This window comes from Mustela nigripes, chromosome 13, assembly GCF_022355385.1.
Source record: "Mustela nigripes isolate SB6536 chromosome 13, MUSNIG.SB6536, whole genome shotgun sequence".
Taxonomy (NCBI): Eukaryota; Metazoa; Chordata; class Mammalia; order Carnivora; family Mustelidae; genus Mustela; species Mustela nigripes.
Genome location: NC_081569.1, coordinates 84,916,007 through 84,940,575, shown reverse-complemented (window position 1 = coordinate 84,940,575; position 24,569 = coordinate 84,916,007). Strand labels below are relative to the sequence as shown.

General features: G+C 41.9%; 1 protein-coding gene across 1 annotated transcript in view; it reads left to right on the top strand.

Annotated features, from left to right (window-relative positions):
* The window catches only part of SLC25A21 (solute carrier family 25 member 21), a 500,058-nt gene that overhangs the window by 450,130 nt on the left and 25,359 nt on the right, over positions 1-24,569 (top strand). Inside the window, exons 5-7 of the mRNA XM_059373107.1 lie at positions 4,290-4,349; positions 7,702-7,809; positions 21,633-21,797. Of these exons, the coding sequence (XP_059229090.1) occupies positions 4,290-4,349; positions 7,702-7,809; positions 21,633-21,797 (333 nt within the window). The remainder of the gene's footprint in view (positions 1-4,289; positions 4,350-7,701; positions 7,810-21,632; positions 21,798-24,569) is intronic.

The following is a 24,569-nucleotide window of genomic DNA, read 5'->3' as shown; positions in this document are numbered from 1 at the left end:
AAGTATTCAGAGACCATATATACATGCATATATAAATAGACACACACATACATACATATACATGAATAAATGTGAATATGTGTGTGTGTGTGTGTATTCATTGGGACTGACACTTCGATTACAATCATTATTATAATCAGAAACAGACAATGTGAAGTTTTTCTGCACTTTAGTCTTCAAAACAAGATCATTAAAGTAAGACTCATCAATGCTAGATAAATGAAACTTCCCCCTTCACAGATTAAGACAGAATTAGTATTGCAGTTAGCAAAAGGAAATAAAGACCTCAGAAAAGGGACCAACTGATCTTTCAGATGTGGGAGGCACCATGTTCCAGTTTCTAGAATCTGGTCTTGAGATTCATAGGTCCAGAAATACCATTTTTCCATGGACAGACTCTCAAGGACCATCTGATGCTAACCAGACCCACAACAGAGTAGGAACTGTGAAGGCTATTTGTTTGTCACGATCCCTACACCTGTCGTGGTGTCTACACCTACTAGATGCTCAATCAGTGTTCAATATACAAATGAAACAGAGAGAAACAGAAAGAAAGTGTATTGATTTATCACAGGAGACAGTCCTATCCTATTCCCCCAAATTCCCACATCTACTCTTCAGTTTTTGGAAGACCAAGACTTCCATTTCCAGCCAAGATAGAGTAACAGAGAGCAGATTTACTCTCCTGCCTGAAACAGCAACAAAAATGAACAAAATACATGAAACCACAGTTTTCAGGACACTGGACATCAGACAAGGAAGGGCAGGGACGGGAAACAAATGAGATGAGCTTTATGATTTGCCCCCAGATGACTGCCTGGAGAGGTTTTTCCAGACCCCAGGCATGCCGGGGAGATGTAAGCAGAACCCGCTCTACCCCCTGGGTTGAGATGGAGCTGACAGGCTGGAGAGGGCAAGGCAGCTAGAGTTCACCAGACAGAGGTATCAGAAAAGAGAAAACTGCACAGAGAGCTCCTAAGCTCTTCAGAGGGACCCCATAAATATTCAGCGGAGAACTGCCGAGTGCATGCATGTGAAGAAACTAGCAAAACCTGCAAAAGAGCTGTCCAGAGCATTTGGGGGAACAGGGCATGGCAAGCCCACAGGGCCAGGAATAGTCCCTGCTCCCACCAGCGGAACTGGAGGGCCTCATCATGCATAGGGCATTGACAGGAGTCTGCAGAAAGGGTCTGCCTTGGTAGTGGGGAATAATTAGCCCTAGTCTGAGTGCTGCTTAGGTAGTTAAAAGCAAGACCCAAGTGGACCATACCATTTCCATGTAATTTAACTGCATCCCAGAACAGAACACCTGGGAGGTCACCTTAGTCATCGGATTGCTAAGTGAGCATGAATGGAAGCAAAGGGGAAAACGGTGGAGGACTGTGTCTCCCAGGCAAACTGTACTGACCTCCCCTGCCCAGCCACAGCCCGACACTTCTCTGGAGACCACACGGCAGCCACTTCTCCTAGGTGAGACTACCAGTTTCTAGATTCTAGTAGATAGGTTATATATGACATGATTCATTTGGGTTCTAGATTTTTTATTCAGGATTCCCAAAACCTTAATTGAATATGAATGTTTTTAAAACTCTATAGTCACATATCAGTAAGACTTTGGGGAGGCAACCTGATTACATGTTGACCCTCCCAATTTTATCCTTAGAATGTAATCTTGTATCTTATATGATAGGGTACTTATATCACATCTCTGCATTGGTCACGTTGTGGCTGAGGAACTACTGAGAAATACCATGAAAGACATGAAGGAGTAGTGCTGTATAGAGAGGAAATAAAATAACAGCTCATCTACTTAAGAATATAGTTCTGGGATAATGTCTTCTAAGCATTGAACATGAGAGACATTCAGTAAATATTTGTTGAATGAATGAATGAATGTTTTACCGCATCCTCACACTGGAAGAGAACAAGGTAGTGAGGGCTTTTGTGAGGTCCATCCATCCCAGAACTTCCCTGAACCCAGTGTTTCCAAATGTAGGTCATAACTTATGAGTCATAAAATCAATTTAGTGGGTCACTAGATGTAATGGGTCATGACCAGAATTTTTTTTCACGAGACAGAATAGAAACATACTGCCTTACACATAGTGAGGGAGGAAACTGTTTTACAGCAATGTTTTGCTTCCGTTATAAATAAACATAAGGGGACACTGCATTCGTGCATGCATACATGAGTGCATGTGTATGTGTGTTACGTGAACACTTTTTACGTAGATTGTGCTCAAAAAGGTTTGAAACCTTCTGCCTTGAGGGACTCTGGGCCTCCAAGGTCAGGGAAGGCAAGAAGACCTCAGCAGCAAGAAAACTGTAGGGCAGAGAATCCCACACTGTTAACAGTCACGGCTCAGTGGTGAGCAAGCGTATGTTGTGGTTAAGAGCATACTCAGGCTTTGCCGTCAGTCCTTCCACTCACTAACTGCAGGATATGTATCTACAAAATGAGAGTCATGGTTGTACTATGATTGTACTGTAACCTGATGCTTATAAGCGGAATGGTGTTGTATGGATTTAGTGCAGTCGCACAAGCAAAGATCTTAGCATGTTTTCTGGACCACAGCAAGCTACCGTGGAGGGATACGAGAAACTGTGGTTCCTCTATTAGCCAAAGTGAAGAAAGAGAATGAAAACTAAGGTTTCCTGAAAGTCCTATCTGTGTCGGGCATGTCAAAAAAATCTTACTTAAATTCCATTATTGAAGGTATATTTTAGAAGGTTAAGTTTTGTGTTGTTGAGGGCTAGAAATGTCAGAAGCCTTGCCCATGCTTTCACAACTAAGTAGCATAACCAGGATTCAGTCCTGGGACTGCTCCTATCGAAACCCCAGCAAGGAAATTATCAAAGGATACTGAGGACAGTGACCATAAAAACGAAGAGAAAAGCTTATCTGTCAAGCTTAAGACAATAACACTTTTCCTTCTATGGTTAATGGTTTCACCAAAACAGTGGTAGCTGCTGGTGCTGTTTTTTTTTTTAATACCAGGAAAGTTACAGGGTTGACACCACCCGCTAGAACATTTGATCAAAGAGGCAGGGGTTTCTCTATCTTTACTTTTGCAGGAGGCATCCAATAAATATTTGTTGAATGAGTAAATGAATGAATCCCTGATCTAGAAAAGCTTATAACTGTAGTTGAGTTAAAGAAGGATGGCACAAATTTATTCCTGGGTCTCTAAAAGAATCAAAATCTCTCTGGTGATAGAATGGCTTTGGGGCTGTCCAAAGACTCACAGAGCCGTGTCTACCTAGAACTACTTCTTTCTAACAACAGAGTATTATTTGATCTCCACATCTGCTTTTTTTCGTCCCATCTTATTGGGTTATAAAGTAATAGAATAGAAGACATTCGAGACCATAAAGTACCTATGCCTTTTCTGGGGTCTTAAAAATCAGGCCCTCGCAGGACCTAAGAATGTGCCTTATCAGCACTATTAGCAGCTTCTACTAACAGAGCTCCCAGGAGCAAAACATCATGATCAAGCAGAGTTGTTTCCCAAAATACAGCGTACAGAAAGAGAGAAGAGAAATGTAGTGGGGGCACATTACATGACGTCTGACGAGATTTGCCTTCATAGAAATTTATTTGCAGAGAAAATTACATGAAATGTTAACCTCATGAAAGGAACCTACAAAATCTCCCTCATCAGATATTAAAGGAAGGAGCAAACAACTCTCTTCATGAAGGGAAAAAGGTTGAAGACACTCTTGCTTTTAAATCAGGGCGGACTGGATGACCTCATTGGGTCCTTCTCTGTATTACCATGGCGCTTTCATTATCAGTGAGTGTTCGGAAACCGTGAAACAATAGAGATACACAAGAAAGAGCATATGCGCATGTTCAAGACGAGAACGGGGTGTGGGTTAGAAAACTGGGCATTCACTGGGAAAGCTGTTCACAGAGAAAACATAGGAGACCAGAGATTTGGGGTCTCTCTGCCTATAATTTTGAATCACTGCCATAAAAAAGAAGTCTATTGATGTCTGGGGAAACTAAAAATGGTCATGGTAAATGGAAGCTGTATGGTTCATTTACTGCCATAAAGGATTCCTTCCATCAGCTCTTCTGTAGGCTATTATAGTTGCATTGGAAAATGCGAATGTTGAAGTAGGGTCCGCCAGCAGCTACCCGAGACCAGATTCAAAACTGTGCCTGATGGTTTATCATCTTTCTAAAATGCTGGTTAGTATCATGATTTACTAAAGACATTTGACTGAATTAAAGGGTTTGTTGCAGGAAATGGTTATAAATCTCTGGGTTTGGTTTTGTTTCACAGTTTTTCACCTTTGAGCAGTACAAGAAATTGCTAGGATACATGTCACTGTCGCCAGCATTGGTAAGTGAGAATATTTATTATACTTAAGTGTGTGAGCTATTTCATAAAGCGAAATCTAGAAACAAAAACCCTTTTGATTCCCCAAGCCCAACTATGCAAATATGAATTCGAGTTATTCAATGTTCAGCTACTTGTTGAAAGCCATCTTCCTAATAACTCACAATTTGGCTATTTTATAGCTCCCAGTGATGAATTTATGATAACAGTGATATGTGTGGAAAGACCCATATGAGATATGGTCAAGAATATAAAATAAAGAGTACATTTGTCAAAGATTCTGTGAAAGCCAAAACGTGCATATGTTTACATACTACGTCCTGCGCATATCTGTTTATGCAACAGTCAGTCTGCCTAAGAAATTTCCTAACAGGTCACTCTTCCAGCTTTTGCTCAAGCTGTAGGAGATGCAGGACTTCAGGTCACCCTGTAGGCAGCTGCAGACTGAAGGACCTGTAGTTGTTGAGAACAGTGATGTTACGATGCCACATCTCAGCTGTTCCATGGAAATCACGTGGTGACGCGGACATCTCTCAGTGCCTCTCCTCTCCTCTTTGGTGACCTTGCTGCTTCGCAACTGCAAATTAGAGTGACCAGATGGGTTCTACAAGGATGTGTGCAGCAAGAGCCCAAAAGAGAGAAAGTGCACTGATTCCTCCCTCCAAACCTGAAAAACAAAACAAAGCAAAACTACTGATACATTGACCCTCCAATTGACGGGGGGGCCCCCAGCCCCCCCAAAAAGTCCTCTGGTGTACCTGCTGCAGTGAGCCTCAAAACTCATGTTCTGAGCTTCGGCTCTTCTGTTATTTAACTTGTAAAGTTTCTCTTCAGAATATTTACTCTGCCCAATAGAATGTCCAAGAAGAAATAGCGGTTATGTCTTAAATGGTACGTGCCCCTTCTCTAGAAATGATCCTCTAAGAAACTTCTTGCCCAGCCTCCTGCCTAAACAAGGTACTGTGAAATAACCTTGTATGGTAGAAGTGGCAGCCTGAGTCCTAATATTAGCTTAGTTTTTTTTTTTTTTTTAATGCCTCACTGTCTTCTCTTAATGTCATTCTCAACTTTGGAAACATTTTGGTAAAGAGAGGATTAAAAACTTCCTACAAAAGACAATAAAATATGGTCTCCAGAGGGCCAGCTGGCGGTTCCTGTGTCGAGCATTGGTACCATGTGAGAGGCTGCAGTCACTTGGACTCCTGAGAATTAAAACAGAAAAGCGTTTGGCCACTCCAGCTACTCTAACTGAACGCATGCAAACTGTAGACAGTGTTCTCTTTCCTTGAACTCATTTATTCCAGTGTCTTTTTGATATGGCTAGACACTTAAACAGCCCTTAAATGTCCCCCGGCGCTCGCACACGAAAAGCCTAGGAGGCTGGGAACCCATCTGTTCCCGCTGGTCTCTGGAATCATCTAAGTAACGTGATCTGCTGATAGCTGATCAATTCTTTTGACAAGGGACTGCTGAACACTAGTTCTGACAGCAAATGTAGCTCAGTTTTATAGAAGAACAAAAAAGTGAATTACTTGGAAGATTGCATATAGTAAGTAATAAAAACCTGAACATCTGGATTTTAGCTTTCCCAGTCAGAAGAGTTTAGGACTAGTATCTGTGTGTGTGTGTGTGTGTGTGTGTGTGTGTGTACACACTCATGTACACACACATGTTTTGGCTTCCATGATAGAAGTCTGAGATAAATGAATAAAATATTTGGTATGTTACCCTATGCAAATGTGTTTAAATAGTAATGAAGGAGCATGAAAGGAAAACATGACTCATTATTCCCTCTCCTTGAACCTGTATACTATCCTATTCTTCCTCTGCATTTTTATGTGCAACAGGAACAATGGTTTTTGTAAAGTACTTTACAAAGGGCTTCACACATTGTTTTGATCCTCATATGAGGTAGGGAGATTAGATAACATTGTCTCCATTATACAGATGAAAAAACTGTGGCTTATAAAAGGTCCTGTGATTTAGACACTGAGCTGCAGCTCACACTTGTGGTGCCTTCGTGTGAATTAGGCAAAGTTGCCCTTTCTCCTGGCAGATGCCTCTCCAGGGCTCCAGCTTGGCAAGTGGGGTGCAGGCTGGATCTCAGCCTAAACACAACAATTAAAATACACACACACACACACACCCCTTGTTCTGTGCTCAAACTAATGCACATGGCAGCCCCGGTCACATAGCCAAGAAGGGGCAGAACCAGAACCCAGACCTCCCTCTGGCTCCTCCCTTGTTCCACCTTGCCTTTTCTTCCAAAGTTAGGGAATATTCATTTCTCTTTTCTCTTTTTGTTTTCTACTTTGAAGAAATTAGAGACTCTTAGCAAGAGTTCTCTGTTCTTTGTTCTTCTTTGTCTTTTATCTTCTTTTGGTTGTATATAGCGTTCCCTCTTCTCCTGGAATTAGAGCTTCAACACTAAAGAGTTACTGTTTTCCAGCATCTGGTTTGAAGATTTGAGGCTTTGTTTCATTTTGTTTTACTGGTGTGTGTGTGTGTGTGTGTGTGTGTGTGTATTTTAATTGTTGTGGTTATTTTTGATACACATCTTCTGAAAAACCCTTAAACATTCTACTTTGAGGAGAAGTCAAGAAAGCTGTAGTTCCTTACTGCAGAAACTCTTAACTCAGAGCCAATAAGAACTTCACCTCATCGTTTGAGAGATGTAGATTTTAGCTGAGCCTTGCAGAACAACCTCACCATTTCTGATGTCAACTTTTATTCCTCATTTTCTGCATCCAGAAGAATAGGGCAGTTACTGGGAGTTTTGTTTTGTTTTGTTTTGTTTTAAATAAGGAAAGGATGAATAAAAATTCTTTTGGTTTGCCAATTGTCTAGAATAGTGACTCTAACAACCGGGCTATACATTTAAATGTTTTCAGCTGCACTGTTTGGTTACCTGAAATTTAGTTATAAACTTTTTATTTTGGGTTCTGCTACTTGAAGTTTTTGAGATGCTTAGTAATGATTTAAGTAGATGTTCTAAAAAAGAAGCTCTCCTTTTACAAGTCAAACTCTCTTAATTGTTGCATGTGCAGATGTTTTAGTATCCACCTTAAATCACTAAAACCACCTTTTTTTTCATTAAAGGAAAAAGTTGCTGTTGATGGGGCTTTGACATTTTATTTTGAATTGTTAGGATGTGGTTTGTGGCTTCTGTAATTTCTTCTTCATGAATTGTCAGCATCCAATCAAGAACTAAAGCTGTTTAGTAATGGTATATGGTGCATTTTTTGTGCGTTTCTCCATTCTCCCCATAACATTCAGCTGCAGAGTATAATGAGTAAGATGTTTAACCCAGTGCACATAACTTGTTTTAAAGTATTGATTGATTTAACTTTTCTAGACGTTTGCCATTGCTGGATTAGGATCTGGACTCACAGAAGCTATCGTGGTTAACCCTTTTGAGGTAGTAAAAGTTGGCTTGCAAGCGAATCGGAACAAATTTACGGAGGTAATCATTTGATGTTTTCCTGTTGGTGAGGGAATGTAAAAAATTATTTTTAATATATGTACATGCTATATATATAATTATGAACCCAGCTCTTAGTCACTTGTTAAAACCATAGCAAATTATTCTTTTTTTTTATAGCACACTATTCTTAAGGAAGTAGCATAAGAAAAAAGTAAAATTTCTTCCACAAGGGAAGTGTGAACAAAAATGTTCTAAAGTCCAACAGACAAATGCATGCTTACAAGTTTTTACTTTAGATTTGGAATGTAATCTATAATGACTTATTTGGAAATGTTTCCCCTACTTTTAGCAAAACTTCTACTTCACATTACGCTTCTACTTCACATTACGCTAGAAGAGATGGAAGCAAAAACCACAGAGGTGACAAAATTGTGCTTTTAAAAAAATATATGATGAAGTCATTTTTTAAAATTGCCTTAACTCCTTTCTCCACTCCACCCACTGCGCTCCCCCCAAAGAGTCTGATAGTCTGTCAAGCTTGTCTTGTGGTTTAACCTGAATGAAGCAAGTTACTAAACCTGGGTAGACGTCACCACTCGGGCAATGATGGGTCCTGACATTTAATCAGTGGTACCCGGTGTTCCATGAAGACAGGTGCCCTTGGCGTGTGCTGCCTTCACTTCCTCCCAGTTGCCTAATGATTCCTTTGAAACCACCAAGTCCAACGGTTCTTCTTTCATTCTTTTGGGTGCCAAGCACCAGGTAGGGAGAAAATAAGGAGACTGGCATTCCAGGTCCTTCCTTCCCTAGCATTTTAAGTTAATTCCCACAACTGGGTAGCATGTGGTATAAATTGCTTTGGAGTATCTGCTGACCTGAAGTTCTCTGTAGAATAGTTCCCCTGCCTACTACTTAAGCAGCTGCTAATGGGTGGAGACCCCCCTGGCTCCCACCCCACTTCCTGCCTGCTGGTACTGTTTGAGAGCTCCCTGGCAGCTTCTCGAACAGGGGTGTGGGAAAGGAGAAGGGGGCCCGACTCACCTGAGGCTGCCAAGACCCAAGGAGCACAGGGTTGGGCTGCTAGAGCAGATGGTATCCGCTCAGATGAAGTCAATCCTAATTAAGGGAAATTTTTTTTTTTTCAAGTTTCAAAAGGTTGCCTTAACTGCGGTGATATTCGGCACTTGGGTAAAGATTGAACATCCTTGCATGGCCCTAGTCTTTGTTTTGTTTCCTATTTCCTTGAACGAAGGAAAAAGATGGTGAGGAATAGGAAGAAAAGAGAAGAAACACTTCTCAAATGCCCTGCTGAAATGGAGAAGCTCCCATGGAATCTGTTCAAGGGAATTTTGATTTATTAGACTGGCAGAGTTACCAATTAGAAGAAAATTGTGGAGCTCCTCCTCTTCCGTGGCCTCCTCTTTATCATGGTGAAGCTGGTCAGGGCAGCAAGGTAGGGACAACGGAAAACAGATATTCAGCGGCCGTCCTTTATCAAGGTAGCACGTAACCTGAAGGACAAGACTGGGACAGAGCACCACAGAGCACGGGTGGTGGGGGGTGAAAATAGTGAGTTATCACAACGCCCCTGCTCACGCCTAATGTTCTTTGTCTCTCCTCTGCCCTCAAGGAGCTTCCCCACTGAGGCCAAGTAAGAGCTGCTAATGGGTTGCATGTGCTAAAGCCTGTCTAGAACACGGGAAACACCCTGCCAGCCTAACCCAAGACTGCCCTGTGTGTGCGTGGTCCCCGTTCACTGACAGGAGTGCGCCGTGTGTCAACTGTGTGCGTCTATGCAGGCAGGCAGTTTTTAAGTGGGGGGAAGAACAGGAGCTTGTCTGGGGTTATTTCCTTTGCAGAATCCACTGAACTGGACTCATTTTTAGGTATTTAGACAAAACAAAAATGTTCAGTACATTACAACTTTCGAGGAGTCAGACGTGATCACACACGTCAGCATTTATTGACGGCAATGATCAAGATTCAGTTGCTGAACTGAGGTGGCGCTTAATAGGCAGTACTGATCAAGGGAAAAGGTGTTAGTGGTACATAGTCACCCAACATGAAGTAACAGAACTGTGCTTTCTGAAAAAACGAAAACAAAAAAAAAAACAAAACCTGAAAGGAACAGATGACATGCTGAGAATATCAAATTTGGATCTAGTTCTTGAAAAATAACTGGTAGTCATTTTTGGCAATTGTAGCTATTTCCTATTTCTTTTGTCTAGGACCCACTAACTCCAATGTCTTCCTCCACTGACTAGCACTTTATTTTATCCGAAAAGGAGACACCTTTTTGTTAATCTGTGCCTGGGTTGGAATAATCCAACTGTTAGGTGTATTCACTTCAGCATTTGGATGGCCAAAAATAATGATTACTTTTCTTCACTCTGAAGCCTTGTCAGCTTGTCAAGAAGTGTGTGCATTGGAGGTGGTGGATGGGGTGGGGAAGAGGAGGAGAAAGGAAAGAAGAAAGGAATTAATACAATGATCAACGCATTTAAAGGTTATACATTTAAAAAAAAGTTTGAGTCCAGGTTTAAAAGTAGTGCATATGTATGTTAAAAAGCACAAAAAATACTTATTTTATATAAATAAGTGTGTAAACATATTAAAAATGGTCTAGACTCCAGAGCAATACCGATATAATGGCTAATACCGATATAATGTAAGCTACATTTTATAGTACCATATTTAAAAAGGCAAAAAGAAACGTGAAATTAATTTAATACTGTATTTCATTTATTTTTAATTCTCTAACCCCATACATCCCAAATATGGTCCTTTCTTTTTTTCTTTTTTAAAGATTTTATTTACTTGACAGAGAGAGATCACAAGTAGGCAGAGAGGCAGGCAGAGAGAAGCAGGCTCCCTGCCGAGCAGAGAGCCCGATGTGGGACTCGATCCCAGGACCCTGAGATCATGACCTGAGCCGAAGGCAGCAGCTTAACCCACTGAGCCACCCAGGCACCCCAAATATGGTCATTTCAACATGTAGTTAATATAGAAGTTAGATGAGATATTTTACTCTTCAGATTTGGTCTTTAAATCTCGTGTGTATTTTATGCTTACAAGCACACTTCGGTTTGAACCAGGCCGTTTCAAGCGTTCAATAACCACGTATGGATCGTGATTTCCTTATTGGCCTGTGCAGGTCTGTCATGCAGAGGAGTGCATAGAAACTTCTAAATTGTGATTGCCTCTGGAAAGGAGACTAGAATAGGGGGCATGGAAGGTAAGCGTTTAAGGGAAGGGTTTTGTGTGGTTATATGTTAAACATGAGAATGTATTCAGCATTACCTGTGAATATTTACTTTAAAAAGTAGCACTTTCATCATAGAAAATTCAGGAAATACAAAACAGTATAAAGAAGAGTATGTAATCCAAAAGAAATGTTCTATGGCTTTGCCAGGATCAAGTCTCCCTTTAAGGAGAGGGTTCTCAGCTGATTTGGGTAGAAATGACTTGCTGGCCCATCTTAAGGCTCAATGTTGCACAATTCAGTTTCTATTCTTTTATAGTAGGTTTTTTTTCTGCTCTGATTTGTTAAAAAAAAAAAAAAAAAGTTTAAACCCTATATGCAGACTATCGAAGAACATATATGAACAGAGCGGTCTGAACAGGAAGGGCACTGGTGAACTGGCAAATCTGGCCCAGAGCTGGAGAGAGAGAAACCTCTTTACCATTTTTTTACATGGCCTTGAACAAGTTTCGTGCAGTTCCCTTGGTGATGAAAGGATGGCTGTCAGTCCAGCTGTCTTACAGCAAGGCATTTTTTTTTCCTTTTAAAGATTTTATTTATTATTTATTTGACAGACAGAGATCACAAGTAGGCAGAGAGGCAAGCAGAGAGAGGAGGGAAGCAGGCTCACCGCTGAGCAGAGAGCCTGATGCGGGGCTCGATCCCAGGACTCTGGGATCATGACCTGAGCCGAAGGCAGAGGCTTTAACCCCCTGAGCCACCCAGGTGCCCCACAGCACAGCATTTGTATGAAGTGGTCAGTAGCACAAGCTCCAGAGGCCCATCTCTGTCGTTGACTATGTGGCAAGTTCAGGTTTCCCACTCTGACCATAGTTCTTTCCTATTTTGTTAGAGAAAAATAATAGTAATAGGGTTGAGATGTGTATGCAAAGCTGTCAACGCAGCCTATGTGATGGTTTAATGTGTCAGTAGTTGATATTACACATTTTTATGAGAATTTAAATATAATATATGCAAAGATCTTAACATAGAACCTGGTACATGGTAGGAAGTCAACCAATGGTAACTATTTCAAGATGCAAGTTGATATTACAAATGCTTAAAGTTGCCTAAAGACATTTATCTTGAGCTAGTATCCCAATTAATATTGAGTGGCCACAGGTGACACCAGCCGAGGGCACGTGGACAGCTTACTGAACATGGTCAATTTCTCCCTCAGTCCCCTCTAGGCAGTGCTCAGGTAGGTGCCAGTAGGATCTAATCAGCCAGAATACTTTATCAAGGTTCAAGGTCTGGCAGCCTAGTTACAGCACCTACGGATAAGGTCTTTAAACTCAGATGCAGGTCCGGATGAACAGAAGTAGCCGGATCTCTGTCAGCTGTAAATAGCCAGCAGATAGCAGCAGAAGCCAGAGAGAGAGAGAGACACACACACACACACACACACACACACACACACTTGAAGCCACTTTGGAAAGATTCCCATCACAATCGAGATATGCTTCCTCTGGAATAGTTGTACAAAATTCATGTGTATTTTTGTTTTGAGGGGAGTGGGAACGGGAGAGAAAGAATCTGAAGCAGGCTCCACGCCCAGCACTGAGCCCAACAAGGGCATCGATCTCAAGACACTGCAATCATGACCTGAAGCCAAAATCAGGAGTCTGACGCTTTACTGACTGAGCTACCAAGGTGCCCAAACATGTATTCCTCATCAAACCTGCTTAATCACTTCACCTGGAGGTTGTGAATGAAGCTCATTTCCAGCCTTTTCAGTTAATTATAGCTACCAGTTGTGGGGGAGACCTGAATGGATGGGCTGCAGGCAGAATTGCCACCTTTAAGAAAGCAGAGCGGTTTTCCCCGAGGCTGGTTCTGCAGTGAGATCACTGTGGTTTCCGCCAGTAGCCTAGGTTTCCAGGCAGCCGGTCTATTCTTCAGCCCTTCTACCCTCACGCTTTAGAGACGAACCACTCCAGAGTCCTACACAGGAATTGTGGATTTTCCTATTTCCGCAGCCAGGGGAGGCGAGTCAACATGGTCCTTTAAAGACGAACATCTCCCAGAAAGTTGCTGCAGCGGGGAGAAGCTCAGCGAGGGAGACCATCAGCCTAGGGCGACCGTCGTCAACAGAAGTCTTAATAATCCATTTAACGGGGGGCACCTGGGAGGCTCAGTCAGTGAAGCGTCCAACTCTTGATTTTTTGGCTCAGGTTGTGATCTTGGGTCCTGGGATGGAGACCCAAGTTGGGCTCCGTCCAGGCAGAGTACTTCAGGAATCTGGCTTTTCCTCTGCCCCTCCCCCCCACCCATTCATGAGGTTGTGCGTTCTCTCTCTCTCTCTCTCTCTGAAATAAATAAATATGTAGAAAAATATTACACATAATGTCTTGTAGGCAATGATAGGGTTGGGAAAAATGAAGTGTGGGGACTGCCGCAGTCTCAGGGAGCACAGCAAAGTCTCGAAGGAGGTTGTGGGAAGTAGGCAGATACCCCCTTGGTCCTACGGGGAGGGCATGGCTGGCAAAGGACCAGAATGGGGTCCTCTGAAGAATGGGTTCCTGAACGGGGGCCCCTCTGGCAGGGGTCCAGGAGCAGGACTGGCTGAGAGCAGAGGCTGTGCCTGTGATATTCTTGGAGCCCCAAGTGCAATTCCCATGAGGATTTCCAGGAATGGCAGGTGACTCGCTGGCTTGGGCTGCTTGGGTTCTCCCCTCTGTGGTCTAGGCTTGATTCTCTCGCCAGTCAGAAGTCTGTTACCCATAAAATATGCCTTCCCACTCAGTGTAGCCATAAACTCTTCTAAAAATACAAAGAAACTGTGGTTCATTTGGTTCCTGATACTTCCCTCATCTCCTTCCAGCTTCTGTGTAAAGTATTTCAATAGGTACGCTTGTCTTGCCTCCACTTTTTAAATTACCACCATATCAGTCAAAGACTATAATCCCTGCCACACTTCCTCCAATTCCAATACCAGAATCTTGGCCAGCATCTTAAAATTCACAGTGAATAAAGAAAACCGGTCTCTAATTTAAATATGCTTGACCTTCTGTGGGGAGCAAAGTAATCACAGCTTTGTCATGCTCTGGTTTGGTTCAGTGGGTGTAAAAACATGTTCAAATAAAATCGGGATAGACCCAAATTTCCCCCCGTCCTTCAAACTAAACCCGAGCAAAGTGTTGTTCTGGTTTGTAGTCTCTTTGGCTTAGGGCTAGGCTTGCCCGAGGATTATTCTACTGGAGATGGTTTACAGATCCAGTCTCGCCAAAAGCGTGCCTTTATAGCTTGTTGTCCTTATAGGACCTTTCTCCCCTCCAACTGGGTGCATCGTTTATAAGCTATAGATTTCTAAGACCTAGAAGTCCCCTATCACTTGTGCTAAGCCAAGTGCTGCTTGGCTGGTATGCTGTCTCCAAGCCTGGAAAATGTGAATTTCTCCCCAGGAGCAAAATCTTGGATGAATTGTTTCCCAGTTTTTCTCTCGACTTTGAAATGCACTTCAAAGTTATTATTTGGCTAACGGGTTATGTTTTCCTTCCCTTGAGGTCTATAGGATTTGCCTCTGATGTGTGGATGGGGGACAGGTTTTCCTTCTACTCATTTTTATCTACATTACATATGAACATAATCATTCTCACCCCCAAACATGAAACTAAGGCTTAAGTGAATTGCAAAAGCCTGTTTCCCCTCTACTTAGTCTTTAAAGACGCTCAACCCAAGAAAGGAATAATTAGTCTTCTACCTTTATAATTGTCATTTTTAGGTTCAGTGAACAGATAGTGAATGTGTCATTGATAGTAGAATCTTTAAAGATAGGGTTTTGGGAGGAGTTTTTGGGTTTTTTGTTTTTAAATTAGTTCAGGGTTTGATTCTGGTTTTGGATAAACACCACTAGATATAATTCCAAACACTTTTTTCTGGCAGTTCGGTAATCTAGTAGAGATCAGTTAGATCATTTAGGAGTTCACAAAGCTTAGTGATTGTTTTCTCCACAGGCAATCGACAAGTGTTTAAACTTAGTTATAGTACCTGGAGTCAGCATAAAGTAAATAGAAGGACTGCATTTTGTGATTATCTCTTTCAAGAAAGAGGGAAGTCGAGTTAGAGAGTGAGCGTGTGGCTCTGTTTACAGATAGTGTGAGAAGCCAGCTTCAAGGGCATGTCAACATTCTTGATGATGTACTGAGTTAAGTTCAAATTTTTCCTGCATTACCATGTGAAACATTGCCTGGAAACTCTTCAGTATCTAAATTATTTCTTTCCAGTCTATGATTCTTGTGGGCAGAAAAGTGAATTATGTATATGAATCCATTCCTATGGTTATCTTTCAACAATACCTAAGGCAGCAGCCAAGTTGTCTCTCTATTATCATTTACAGAAAATAGACTTCAGTCTTCCATTCAGCTGTGCCAGGAACGCTAGAGTTTTGCTTTCAGAACTGAGACTTTGAAGTAATGATAATAGCTACAATTTACAGAACATCTACTATATGCCAGATACTGTGTAAGATGCCTTACATGGTTTTTCCTCTATTTGATTTTTTTCAATTTATATAGTTTTTCAAATTGTAAAAGTATTACATTGGTTTGTCTTCCCCTACAAATCAAGTAATACAGAGCTATATAAAGAAAAACCAGTTGGGGTGCCTGCGTGGCTCAGTGGGTTATGCCTCTGCCTTCAGCTCAGGTCTTGATCTCAGGGTCCTGGGATGGAATCCCACATCAGGCTCTCTGCTCAGTGGGGAGCCTGCTTCTCCCACCCCACCCCCAGGCCCCTGCCTGCCTCTCTGCCTACTTGTGATCTCTGTTTTTCAAATAAGTAAATAAAATCTTAAAAAAAAAAAAAAGAAAGAAAGAAAAAGAAAGAAAGAAAGAGAGAAAGAAAAATCAGTCAGTGATTTCCACCAACACTAACCTCTGATCCCAGGGCTTCTGTAACTGCCTGTGCTTCCTTCCACTTTTCCAATGCCCACACATACTTGGTATTTCAAATTCCCCTACTATCCCTATAAGGTGGATGGCTTTCTCTTGGTGTTATAGATAGGGGAAAATAAGGCCTAATGAAACTAGCAGCTCTTAGGAACCCAATGTTAACATAGAGTTCTCTTTCTAAGCAACCAAACTGCTTTTATTGAGATCAAGAAATGTGGGTGATCATGACACTGAAGGGAAAGTCAGAAGTATTTCTGGAACCAGGAAAAAGCAAAGGCTCCTTCCGTGGTCCCACTTTTTTCTGAGCAGTCTCCACAGTGTGGTCCCCCTCCCCCCTGCTCTGACAGCGGTGGCAGGGGCGAGGCTCGGGCGGCAGCATCTCTTCACCTAGGTATTCCTCCGGGGACCATTAGCAAGCGGCAGCTTGGTGTCTAAGGAGGTTTGTGGCACAGCATCTGGGAAAGTTTGTTTATGGCAAATTACTATCCACTCACAGACGGTTTAAAAAATAGACCCATTCATCAAACAAAACTCCAGATAGAACCTAATTGTATCTGGCGTGACTTTTTGCCATAATCCTGCCCTATTAAAATAAGCTATAATGATAACTTAGCGAAATATCTCAGCAAAAGCGAAGTTTAAGTGTGGGATTTTGAGCCCAATTCCTCTTCTTTCACTTACAGCTTGTTCTCAAATAAAAGGAAGGGATTATTTTTTCCTTTTTGTCCCCCCAAATTTATAAAAATGCTTCAAGACTTGATTTGAGTAATGAAAAACATAAGTGATCATCGATCTCCTGAGGAACCAAGGTATTTTCCTGCCTAAATGCAGCAACTGGATCTCCTCTTTTGGAACAAAGCAGTGTTTCTCCAGACATGGACACTCGCTCCATTGTGCGAGGGTCTCATCCGGTTTGCGTTCCAGCTGTGTGACGAAATTCAATGTAACCCTCTATTGCATTGGCTCTAAAATACAACAGAATTCACCTTGTCCTGGGAAGCAAGTAAAGGAATGCATGCGGAGCATGCCGCCTTTTGACATGGTGTGCCTAGAGCTCTTCTCTGGCTTCAGGGGTGGAGGAAATTCATGGACACACACCCCATGTCTCTACCCATTGGCTGCACTCTGACAGCTATTCACCCAGAGAACAATGCCTGCTGCCTGCACCTCAGTCGGTGATCTCACAAGCTGATCAGAGCCAGCTATGGTCAGTAGTTGGATGGAAGACCTCCAGGCAAAATAGCTCAAGCTGCCATAAGTCAGGATATTAACTCTGTGATTTGTTGGTAATCCTGGACTCTCCGTGAGTAAGGAAATCAGTGCCCTAGAGTGGTACAAAGAATCTTATTAATCAAGCCTCTTAAGGACTTTTAAAACAGAAATTTGAGCCCATATTTCATAACCATCGTGGAATATGCTCAGGGGGGCCTAAAAATTATCGGCCTGGGGCGCCTGGGTGGCTCAGTGGGTCAAAGCCTCTGCCTTCTGCTCAGGTCATGGTCCCAGGTCCTGGGATGGAGCCTCACATTGGGCTCTCTGCTCAGCCGGGAGCCTGTTTCCTCCTCTCTCTCTGCCTGATTCTCTGCCTACTTGTAATCTCTGTCTGTCAAATAAATAAATAAATAAATTATCGGCCTACCTCCCCAAATAAAAACCCAAGCAAATGTATTTAAATTTCTAGAATAGGAGCGAAGTCCTGCATGAGACATTTACACAGTATGCGGCACCTCGTAGGCACACAACAGGTCTTCGGTGAAGAAACGAACGCATGAGAGAACAGAGAGTTCCCAGAATTAACAGTTGGCAATAGCTAAAATGAAGCCTAAAGACTCTGAGTTACGTCAAGTGGAAATACTCTGGCAGGTACTAGTGCCCGGAGGATTTCAATAACCAGTGTGGAGAACAGTGTGATATCACAGTCTTAGCCACATACCAATCTACTTATGCTCCCCTGCTTGCATTCTGGTGCAGTCGACAAGGAGTATGTCTAGGAAAGTTAGAATGCCATTTGGCTCGCAACTGGTAACTAAATATGAAAATTGCAGTGACTCTAAATGTTGGAAGGAAACTGAACTGGTAGGTGACCCGCCGGGCTGGATAATATTGGAATCACTTGGCTGATGATGCTGGTCAGTCACCATTTTTGTTTTGAAATGGAAGCCCAGTATTCAAATAAGTTTAGTAAAATTTTTTGTGTTTACAGAGATCTAGTCAAAATGATTCTATATTTTCCTATTTAAGCATCCCAGTGGAAATCATGTTTTGCCTTTCTAATTAAATATTTGCTTACATGTGTGTGACATGATGTTGCACACTTCTACTCTTTGTGGGAAGTTAGGGAACTCTGGTTATTCTCCATCGCAAGGTCCCAAGAAGAATATATTGGAGTTAGGATGCATCTGCTACCTGTATCCGTTGGATGATCCAACTCTGAAGCTCTTACCACAAATGCAGAACAAGACTGAGCCCACAGAATGAGAACCACACTGGATTAGATGCAGAATTCTGGTTAAGCTATTTACCAGCATTTTTACTTTGGGCCTGCTATTTAACAATCCTTGTTTTCTCACCTGCAAAATAAGGGAAATAGACCCACTGGACACCCTACAAATTGAGAAAAGCAGTCAGATATGTTACAACGGCAAAACCATGCAGAGTATAAAAGCACGGACTTGGAGTGGGAGAGGCACTACTTCTGTGATCTTGAGCAAGTAACACAACCTTAGTTTCCCCATCTGCCAAATGGGAATAATGATAATACCTATCTCACACCCTCGCTGGGAGGATAAATTGTGGGATATATGTGAAGTACCAGACATCTGTGATAATGGTTAACACTGACGAGCACTTACTGTGTTCCAGGTGCCTGGTGACCACACATGAATGTGCTCTCCAGGCTGTAAGCTGTGTGAGGTGTGAGGTGGAGGTCCAGTGGGTGACTTTTTCATTCCCAAACTTTGCTCCCCTGCGGCCTTGCTTCTATAGCCCACAGACTTACCCACGGGAGAATTCTTACCAAGGATATTAACTCTGAGAGGTAGGGAAGAAACCATTCTTCTTCCCTACGGGATCTGCTGCTCCAGAGAAGAAAGCCCCTGGGGTGCGGAAGCTCCCTGGAGAAGCGCTCTAGCCCCGAAGCTGGATTTGATCAGGCTCAGAGGAAGCAGACCTTTTTGTGTTGCATGAGGCATTACTGGTAGACACAAGGGTCCAGGGCTTTGGGAAAAGGAAGGGATGGCCAGAAGGAATGAAAAGGAAGAGCCTCGTTGTGCACGCCCTTCGTCTCCCTCAAATCAGCCTCCACCCTTTTGAAGGCCCTTGCCTCAGCGAACAAAGAAATTACCTGTTATTTTATTATTCAAACTATTTTTGTTATTCTCCGCACAATTGCCATCATTATTAACAGCTAATATGTAGTGAATGCTTACAGAGGACAAAAAATCCACTGACTTAGTTGTATCATCACAGCAATCCTATCGGGAAGAGTCTCTTGTTTTCTTATTATTGTTACTTTACAGATGAGTAAAGTGAGGATAAATCAGAACAGATAAAATCCATGCCCAAACTAGCAGGTGGGATTGCTGAGACTCTAACCTGGGACTCTCTGGCTCCAACCCGCTCTCTATCTATCTATCTATCTATCTATCTATCATCTGTCTATTTACTTATATATTTTATGTCTTCTCATTTTTTTCTTTCCAAATTATTATACTTTTTTGCCCCTTTTTTTTTTTTTTTTTTTTTAGTGTTCGATAATTCATTAGTTGCGTGTGACACCCAGAGCTCATCACAAATCTTGCCCTCCTTAGTACCCATCACCTGATTACCCCCTCCCCCAACCTCTCCCTTCTGTAACCCTCCAGTTTGTTTCCTGGAGTCCAGAGTCTCTCATGGTTTGTCTCTGATTTCTTCCCATTCAGTTTTCCCTCCCTTCCTCTGTGGTCCTCCATGCTATTCCTTATGTTCCACATATAAAGAAGATGTGGTTCATATACACAATGGAATATGACTCAGCCATCAGAAAGGATGACTACCCACCATTTGCATCCACATGGATGGAACTGGAGAGGATTACGCTAAGTGAAATTAGTCAAGCAGAGAAAGACAACCCACTATTTCTAACTACTGTGCTGCTCTCTGATTTTACTTAATGACTCACAACTAGAGTTCAAGCTCAACCAGGCACTTGAGTTCAAAATCTGCCCTCTGGCTGCCTTCCTCAGGGCAGGAGAGCAGAGCCCAGGCGGTTTGCTCAGCACTTCCAGAGTCTTTCCAAAAGAAATGAACTTCTGCTCAACTTGTCCTCAAGCCTCTTCTGAAAACCAAAATAAATAATTTGTGTTGATAGTCAGTGTGCCAGAACACAAACAAAAACGTCCCATTTTGTAGAGCAGGGAGCGAACTTTAACCTTTTGAGAATTTTTGGTTTTCCTATATGAAATGTTTTTATTATTTTAAGATACATTCTCATGTGTCTTTTTTCCTTAAACTTAATACAATGTATTGTAATTAATCTTAAGTGAAAAGATGAAGTTGAATGTAGTATTATAGTTACGAGTTTTTAAAACATTTATCAGCAAAAACTGTAGAATTTACTATATAAACAAGCTCATATAAATGTATCTTGTTAATTACCCAACTATAAATACAAGTTGGATGAAAAGCCCTGAGTGGATTTGTTCTACTCTGCTCTGCTGATACAACCTGAATTGCACATGATAAAAAACGACTTCTAGTCAGAGAGCACATCAGACTGCAGACCACTCCAGCAACCTGCTCCAGTGAAAAAACAAACAAATGTCACATCAGTGCTTGCTTCATGGGGGAAAAAAAAACAAATTTAAATACTGAGCATTTCCCCCATTTCCTATCCAGTCAAAATTTAACGAGGAGAGATATCCTTTGCACTGTACCTCCGAAAGGAAGCAATCACTCAACTTTTCGTTGAAGCCCACGTGAATTGTTGTTCTTATATCATAACGAATTATAAACCTCAGGGTAAACTCCAGTGAGCACTGTAACATGCTCCAAAGGTAGTGATAGACTGGAGGGCAGTCAGGGTATTTCAAGATTGGGTCCTCAGTCGGAGAGCTGGAAGGAAGGAAGTTAAAAGTAACCCACCACTCCCAGTGCCACTGATTTATCATTTATCACAACAAGTGATAAACATGCCGATTGCCCACCCTCTTGAGGAAAGCTACAAACGTCTGCTCTTTGTGCATGCTCGATTTCTAACCTAGTGCCAGCTTAAACTGTAGAGGCAGCGGGATCAAGACTACTTGTAACATTCGCTCCAGAAAATCATAATTAGAAAAGTAAATATGCTGGATTCAGGAACAAAAGGTAAATTCCTTTTGGATTATGCAGTTACGAATTACCAGTTTACCTGGATGGCTAATCCTCCCATTACTTTGGATAATCCAGAACTGGATGCAGCTATTTACATGTAGGCAGTGATGATAGGTATTACATGACATTAGTTTCACTAATTCAAAGATGTGGGGTTTTTTTGGCCAGCAATCTTCCCTTGAAGGCCTTATATGCATGCAATTTTGTTTACTTATGGAGCTTCCTAATTGTAAAAGCATGGATCTAGGCATGATTATTCATGTTGGGGTGGGGGAGGGAAATCCCTAATAATTCTGGCTCGAGGGGAAGCTCAAAGGGTAATTTACTTTATTTCACGGTCTCAACGATGGTCTCTCTGGCTCTGCTTCTCTCTCCTGCAGCAACCATCCACGATGAGTTATGCAAGACACATCATTAAGAAGGAAGGGTTGGGACTCCAGGGCCTCAACAAAGGATTTACAGCAACTTTGGGACGTCACGGAGTTTTCAACATGGTTTATTTTGGCTTCTACTACAATGTCAAAAACATTATTCCTGTCAATAAGGTAACTATTTAATAGATTAAAATCCTGGAGAAAGAAGCTCATCCGTGATGATAGCTACATCGGTAGAGTGCTTATCATGTGCTAGTCGCTGTGCTGAACACTCACATCGAATCTGATCCCCATGTTAGCCTTGTTCATGGGGTGTTGTCATCCCTATTTAGGAACTGGAAACTGAGGCTTAGAAAGATCAAGTCCTTTTTTAGGTAGTTAAGAGCAAAGTAGAGACTTGAACCCAATTCTGACACCAAAATTCATCTCCTTGAGATATGCATCATGACCCCTGAATGCTTCCTCTTTATCACTAACAGAAGCTTCTAGAAACTAGAAAAAAAAAAAGCTTTTTTTTTTTTAATCTCAGAAGCATAACTTTCCCAAGAAGTTTGAAATTTTCATGTTCTAAATAAATTTTGAGCTCTGGAGGGAAATTGTCAGCCTAAAATTTAAATTTTACCTAGATACTAATTTTTAAATCCACCAAAGTTAACTAGGGTAAGCAGGAAACCAACTCTTCAAGGATTATTCACTTTTCATGCAAAGTAGTAGTAATTATGCTAGCAGCCTTTCAACTTCTACAAGATAAAAGGAGCACACGATGTGCTGTAAGCTCAGCGTCTTTTCATTTATAACAGCACACTTTTCCCCCACCATCATATTGCCTGCTTGCATTGAAAATTTCTGATCCCGGAAGCACCCCCTGGGGACGCATTTTGCACATGCAGACAATTTCCCCCAGGGGTTCAGTTTTTTATTTTGCTTTGTACAAAACTGTTGATGGACTTTTATAAACCATAAAATGATTTCTAATATGGCTATCACCAGACTGTTCAGTCAAGTTGGTTATACCCACCTTTGCCCAGTGATGCCCCATATTCCGGGTCAGGACTTATCTTAAGTAGCAGCTGAGGCAAGGGATGTTCCACATTAACTGTCTGATGGTTTGGCCTAATTCACTTGCCAAAATAGCTAACCACATTTTACTGTATTTGGAAATCTCAGTTATTGAGTAGAAGCTCAGATTTGGTTGGCCTGAAATCTGTGATTGTACAGTAGTAAACACCCTTCCCCCACTGATTGGCAGTTCTGACTCCAGTGGTCCTCAGAGCCCTCCTTCCATCGAGAACCACAGAAATCGAACACAATGGACACTTTGGGCTGAGTAACATGAGGGAGTTCAACTCTTACACACTGAGATTCTTTTTGGCAGGAATGAACTAAACAATTTGTGGTACCCAGGACAAAATGAAAATGTAGTACCCTTGTTCAAAAATTAGTAAGAATTTCAAGACCAAATATATATAGTAAGGCAACAAACCGAGCTCTTCTACGCGCATGCCCTGGGTGACTACATAGGTCACAAATACATGAAGTTGACCCTGTTTCTTAGACTCTGAGATGAGTACTCCTTACCACACAGAAAAGAGAAGAGTCCCTGCCTCCATCTCTCCAGCCATCCACTTTTGAGACAGAAGTCACACACAATGAAATAAATTATACCAATGATTATATATTTTATTACATATATTTGAGCATGTATTTTAATTTCTATAGCATTATAAAATGAATTTGGTCTATTTAAGAAAGAAGTCACAAAGATCTACATATAGTCATATGTTAATAATGTTTTTTTAAAAATCCACAAGTGTAAATTTCATTCTACAGTTAATCCGTGCACTTAATTCATTAAATGTTATGCATTATATAAACACAGAAGCTTAACCATTCACTTATTTTTTTAAATACATCATGATATCCTGAAAGCATGGAAAGCTCTCCCTGATCTTGCCAGGTGGCAGGGTCAGACCATACCACCTCTTACAGGACACACTGAGGTTTCTCACCTTTATCTGAAGAGAACTAGGAAGCCAACAAAAGATTTTAAGCCGAGGAATTACCTGATCAGTCTGGCCGCCAAGTGGAGGGGAGGTGGTAAGGGAAGGGCAGGATGTAACATGGAAATGATTTCCAAGAGAGATGCTAGGGACTCAGATTGTATTGTTCACGGTGGAGACCAGGAGAAGTGGACAGATTTGAGAAATTTTCAGGAGGCAAAATGTTCAGCATATATATAGGTGTGTTGAGAAAAGGAGTGGTGGGTAGAGATGGTGCCTAGGTTCTTGGCTTGAGCAACTGGAAGGGTGAGGGTGCCATTTACTGAGAAAGAAAACGAGTTTACGGGAGACTATTATGGGCTCAGCCTGGAAACTGAATTTAACTGCACTTGGAACGAAAATGCAGATGTGTTGGCGATTGGAGCTTTAGAGGAGAGATCTGAGTTGGAGATACACACTTAGATGTCTTCACAAATCTGGGCGGCTCAATCGGTTAAGTGTCTGCCTTCGGCTAGGGTCACGATCTCAGGGTCCTGGGATGAAGCCTGCGTTGGACTCCTGCTCAGAGGGGAGTCTGCTTGTCCCTCTCCCTCTCCCCTCTCCTCCCCGCTCACTCACTCACACATGTGCTCTCTTTCTCAAATAAATACATAAAATCTTGAAGAAAAAAAAAAGTCATCATACACCTGGGAGAGTGTCCCTTTTACGAGGTGAAAGATCTTGAGCCAATCACATCACTGCTCTGAGTTTCAGCTTTTCTTATTGTATGTTGAAAAAGCTACCCAACAACATTATTTTGAGGACTGGCAAAAGGAATCATGAAGTTGTGTGTGAAGTTTAGGGGTGCTGGTACAGATGACAGCGGTGAGGGGAGGAGAGAGAGGCGGGGAGGCGGATGGTGCAAACAGGGAGCACGTAGAGTGAGCGTGAAGAATTTTTCCCC